A 5968-nucleotide genomic window follows, 5' to 3' on the forward strand; every position below is an offset into this window, starting at 1 on the left:
CAGACTTCTAGAAGGATTACCTGTAGAAGTAAAACATACATGTTTCCGTTTCAACTTACTATGACTTTATCAACTACCACAAAGAAACACAGTCTCTTGTCCAGAAATAATTTATTCATCAACAATAAAACACTGAATAGAAAAAGCCTTGTAAATAAAACTATATATATAATGCTTTATTTTTTTATTCGATACTCCACAAAAAACACTACAGACAGTAACAAAATAATCCAATTAATCTTAAAAATTTCAAATTATAATTGTCACTGTTCATTTATCATGTTTTATTAACAATGCAAAGGTCATGTGTTTACATATTATAGTTTTACTTGATTTCATTAAGTTGTTTCTTAAAACACTCGAAGCAATTTGTGGTTTGCCCCATAATTTATAACATATATATCAATAAACAATATAACAGCTCGGAGAAAGATATACAGACTGTTCAATGGTAAGTAGTCTACCACAGGTTGTTTAGTGGGAGAGCGGGAAGAAATCACAACTGAATTGGGATAGAAGTCAACACATTGAAGAGAAATAATATTTGGGGAACAATTACATATTTTCCATTGCACGCTTAGTAATGTGATCTCTTTCAAGCTCTGATTTCTCCTGTTTTAGATATTCCAGCACCTTTGCTAGCATATCCTCATCCAGATACTGCCTGTTTTGCGTGTCATCGGTTTCCCCAGCCATAGAAAGCCTTTTGCTGAGTGAAGTCAACTTTGCGGCCTCCTGTGGTCCCAGCTGGCTTAGGTGCTCCCTGATGGCCTGTTCCAGCTGGTCATCATCCTGCAAGTCGCTTTCAGAAGCTGGAACTGGGACTCGTTTCATCTGGTTCGTATTGATAACTTCGGGATATTTTGCCAGCACCTTTGCCAAGTAATCGGCTAGCTCTTCATCCTTCTCGTTCAGTTTCTCATACTCCATTTGTCGCCTTTCCAAATCGTTCATCCAGGCAGCTTTCGGAAGTGGGTGCCCTTTCAGTCTTCTGGGAATGTAAGACAGTCTTGGCAAATCATTCTCTTGATTAAGACGATTTAGTAAGTAGGAGGGATTCTGATTAGCTAAATTGTCAGTTCCCAGAAGACTGACAATATCTTCAATATTGAGGTCTTCAGGTAGATTTTCTGGGATAACATTAAGAGGCTGCTTCATGTACCCATTTTTAGAGTTTACATTATTTTTAAATATATTGCTCTGTCCTAGATTAGTTTCAACGATCTCATCGAGGTCTTCTGGGAATTCTGCTTCCTGCTCAGCTTCCAACCTTTCAGTCTGAAGCTGCTTTTTCTCTCCAGCTTTCAACATGTCTATTAAATCCTCAGGAGGAATTTGTAAATTCCTTGAGATTTCTATCAGCTGAGCTATAGACTGAGGATCGAGTTGCTTATCCAAAAATGTGGGTGCTCTTTTTTCCTCAAGTTCTCCTCCAGTCCTTAATTTCCTATTTGCAGCACCACCCATCAGCCTCTTCAGGTAATAGTTCATTAGCTTTGAAACATCCTCTGACATTTGATCTTTATTGTCTCTTCTTATTTCATCCTCAAGGAAGCTGAGTTTCCCTGATCTTTTCATTTCATCATCAATCTCCTCTTCATGTTTATCAATTTCCTCTTTGCTATCTTTTATCTCTTCCTGGGTTTGACTTTCCACTTTTTCCTCTATGGGATTCCAATCTTCACCTCCAACCACATCTTCATAGGCAATGTTATTCACTTTATATACATCATCTTCATCATCTGTATACAATTTCTGGTCCTCATCCAGCCTTTCTTTCTTGTGGTTACTAGGTCCTGCCATCTTCCCCAACTCCTGAAACACAGACTCCAACGTAGCAAGGCTTTGTGGTGTGTATTGCTCTTCCACTATTTCATTAGTACGCTTGAAGGGACTGTCTCTTGAACTGTCTTCGTAGTGCCCAAGTGGCATTTTGAGATATTTTTGCCACCTCTCAGGCCACTTGTAAGCCTCATAATCATCAGTTACTGCAGCTGGAAAGTTGTTATCTGAACTCAGACCATAAGGTTTATTCTCCTTTGGGCCAGCTTTTGACTCTTTCTCAGCTTGCCGCAAGGCTTCCAACATTACCTTAACCCAATGGGACTCATCGTCAGTCAAAGAATCCCTTACATTATCTGGTAGGTGAACCTGATCTTTGCTTTCTTTCTGTTGCAGGAGATATGGGACACTTTGGTAAGAGTTGTAATCAGGGCTGCTTTCTCCCTTGTTAGTTTGCTTGCGAAGATCTTCTATGTATTCCAAAGCTTTGATCATATCGGGATTTGGGAACCTCTGTAAGTTTTTCATCACATAGTCTGGATCTTTCTGAAGCAGCTGATGCTGCTGGAAGGAAGCTGCATCAACCCAACAGATTACGACACAGAAAAAGGTGAGAGCAGAGGCTGCTTCAAGTTGGAAGGTTTTAGTTTCTGCCATATTTAAAATATTTCCTTGAAATAAAGAAGAAGAAGAAAAAAGCAGCAGTTAACATATGGAGACAGACTTAGCAAACGGACAAGCAAAATAGTGATTGTTATTTTAAACTGGAACTTATAATGAAGAATACCACCGGCACTACACATGGTTTTATTAATTATGGAAACCTAGTATAAGTCATACATGGAAGCCATAAATTGTTGTGGAAATCTGAGATTTTCTGAATCTTTCTTATCATTCCTTAGTTATACTGGAAACTATCGGTTTCCTGTGCTAGAAAGTTCTTATGTCTACGTTCAATGTACTTTATGAACACGAATTTTCCAATGGCAGCACCTAAATATAAAATACAAATCCTAGATAGCTCCTGAAATGACCATAGAGGAATCTAGATGTCATTTTGATTATGAAAATGAAGGTTTCAAATGGCAAAACCAGTATATCAATACATTTAAATGCTGCTCAAAATATTAATATTAAAACTGCACACAGAATTATTTTGTGAGATTGTTCCATAGGGCATCTAATTTCATGGCGGGGTAGTACCACTGAATGGTGCTAGACTGCAATAAAATCAATGTAATGAAGTAGAGAACATGGCCTATAAAATGACTTGCAAGTTTATTTCTGTCTTTATTGTTAGTGTTGTTACTTTGTTTTTGGGGATTTCATTTTAAAAAATATATTCTTTGTGTTACAGGTGGATTTTAGCTAAGAGGTTGTATGAGTGAACCATTTTCCTATGGGCAATTATCCCCTATGTGAAGGACAAACTATAATTTATCCTAAAGGTACAATATAATTTTATGGAATCCTTTAAAACCCATCCAGAAATGAGCTCCAGTAGGTAGGTTTCATTCATTCATTCTTTCATTCACATCAGCAGAGATTGAATCAGGTCCCAGGGCAGGCAGAAACATGACCATTGGCAAAAGTGAGCTAAATTCAGTTAGAATAGATCAGTAGAAGCCCATGTCTAGTCAGTCTGTCCAGCTTACGCTAGCCAACAATAAACTCCAGAACAGAAGTGGGAAAAATATTCCTCTGACTGAATTAAGAAGATTATAGTGTTGGTGTGTATGAGGTACAGCTGCACAAGCCCAGTCCTGCGGGGAGCTGAGCGCCCTCCACCCAGTGAAGGGAAAAATTGCTGTCACTTATTTCCCAGGAGATGCTCAGGCACTGATACACTGGGGCTGGGAGACAGATTAGACTCTTTTCTGATCCAGTTACACTAATGAATAAAGTACAATAATGAGAAAGAAATTATAAAGATAGAAACCACTTTGATTAATTGACCTATTTTGGTTCCTTTGGTTTTTGGCTTGGTAAAAGCATCCTGTTGAGATGCTGGTGATTCATGACAGGCTGAAAGAGCTACGTATACCACTATTTACCTGCTGCTGTAAGCAGAAAGTGAGCGTGAATATGCTCATTTCAGCTCGCTTGTAGATTTTTCCGCTCAGTTCTTGTTCCTAACATAATGTGACATAACTAAATAATTAAAGCAGTACCAGTTCAGAGAGCTGCTTTTTTTCCCCTCAGTATGCCTGGGCAAGCTAACAGCCATAATAACAATCAATTTCCCCCCACATTTCTGGATATGGTTAAGCATTGATTTCACAAAGGATTAGTTCACAACAGCTGATTGAAAGATCCCACCCTCCAGATCTGAGTTTGCCCTGAAACAAAGGCAATGCATCGCTTTGTTTTCTGTCACAGAAAAGGCACTAGTCCTTATACATAAATGTATATCTATCTAGCTCCATGAAAAAGAAAAGCAGCATGTCGCTACTTATTGTATGAAAAGGAAAATAAGACTTTCTTTTCCAGCAGAGACTGGTTATGAACAGAGTTCGTTTGGTCAGTGCATGAGAAACTCCATCCTTCCTGAGGGCAGGGGGAAGGCAGAGTTGTTCCATAATTATCTGCCAGGCACCTCCCATTCCCAGAGACCTGGAACTCAACCTGCTCTGCTGCACCCTGTTAGGTATTGTCACAGCCTTTGTAAGCGTCATCGGCATCCCGTCAAAATCAAAATGCGCATAGCCAGGCGAAGTTTAGTTTGGTGTTCCACCAGGATGTTGCTCAGCTGGATATGCCCTTTGTGGGAATAACAGGTCATTGCCTCCTCTCTAGATATTTTGGGTGTATTTGTCTCTAGCTCAGTTTTCACTTCTAATTTATTGGTACATGATACTTGAAAGCCTTGTCAAAAGGATTTGGGAATGGTTTCTTTTAAAAGCTTTGAGTTCAGGTCATAAAATCTCATCATTAAACATACTGCATTATCTAGGGTAAGAGGACTCCTCCCCAGCCCATCAGACTTTAATTCCATGGGTTTTGAGAAAACAGAGGACGTTTTAGACTGTCTTTAGGCTCTATATTAACATATTCTCTTCTGTGCCTCTTGAAGGACAACATGCTAAAATGGCTGTTTTGTCCACAGGTGGCTAATTGTGAAGGTAACCTAGGTTCTGGGGAGCCTGTTTCCTCCTCTATTAGCGCCTAACAAACAGGAAAATAATCATTTTTTGGCCAAAAAATGTAGGAGTTCCTATTTACAAAATGAGGCAATCAAGTTCACAATATAATGTGTACAAAGGCAATGCAGACTGACAGAAGTTCTCCAGAAAACAGACAAAACAATAAATATCCTTTCTGGGATGTTTCCATGGTAGCAGTCATTTTCTCTCTTGATCCCTCTCAGCAGTCATCTCTGATGTGAACATAATGTTTCCAGAGAGAATTTGTGATGAAAACTCACAATCTTTCCTTTCCTACAGATGAGTACCTGCCCTGAGAGGCTGAGGGGGAACCCAACAGCAGTTTTCCATAAGGAAAATAAAATAAATAAATATTTCACAGACTCTTCTTCCCATTTAGTTTTGCAATAAATGACACGACTGCAGTAAATTTACCTTTTTTTTTAAAGCATGTCTAACCCTTTACCCTGTGCAAGGGACTCCAACCACAAACAAAATAAGAATGGGGTGAGGAGAAGGGGAAAAACCCCAAACTCCAAGCGGCTCAATGAATATAAGGAGCGGTTGCATACATATACAGCCGGAGAGTTAGTCAGATTGTCGTTGCAGCCTATATTTTGATGCAGCTGAAGTGTCGTGTTGGTGAGCCAGCACGACTGAACGCAATCACAAAGAAAGAGAAACGCTCTACTTCCCGGCTTCAGCCACCAACGACCCTGATAATAGATACATATTAAAAAATACGTCTATAGGCCTCTATTTTATAGGTGCGTTTCCTTGCAAACACACACACCCCCCCCAGCGACAACCCCACCAACTTTCTGCCGCAGCCCGCCGCTCGGCTCAGCCCCGCTCCCTGCTGCTGACCCCTGCCCGGCCGGCGGCCGCGGGAAGGCGGCTCAGGGCTTCCCGGCGCCCCCCGCCCCGTGGCCGCTCCTCGGCGCGCCCGGCCGCGCTGCGGAGCCCGGCGCAGCCCCTACCTGCCGCCGCCGCTCCCGCCGCTGCCGCTGACTTCAGCACCCGGACAGCGCCCGCTTATACCG

The 5968-nt window shown here is 40.9% G+C and overlaps 1 protein-coding gene across 1 annotated transcript; it reads right to left on the bottom strand.

Moving 5' to 3' along the window:
* Nucleotides 1-555: 555 nt before the first annotated feature.
* SCG2 (secretogranin II) lies at nt 556-2439 on the bottom strand (the record flags this gene model as incomplete). The annotated part of the gene is made up of 1 exon (XM_082003619.1): nt 556-2439. One exon carries the CDS (start codon nt 2437-2439, stop codon nt 556-558), a length of 1884 nt encoding a protein of 627 aa, XP_081859745.1.
* Between the last annotated feature and the right edge of the window lie 3529 nt (nt 2440-5968).

The sequence above is a fragment of the Phaethon aethereus genome (assembly GCF_964289735.1).
Source record: "Phaethon aethereus genome assembly, chromosome: 9".
NCBI lineage: Eukaryota > Metazoa > Chordata > Aves > Phaethontiformes > Phaethontidae > Phaethon > Phaethon aethereus.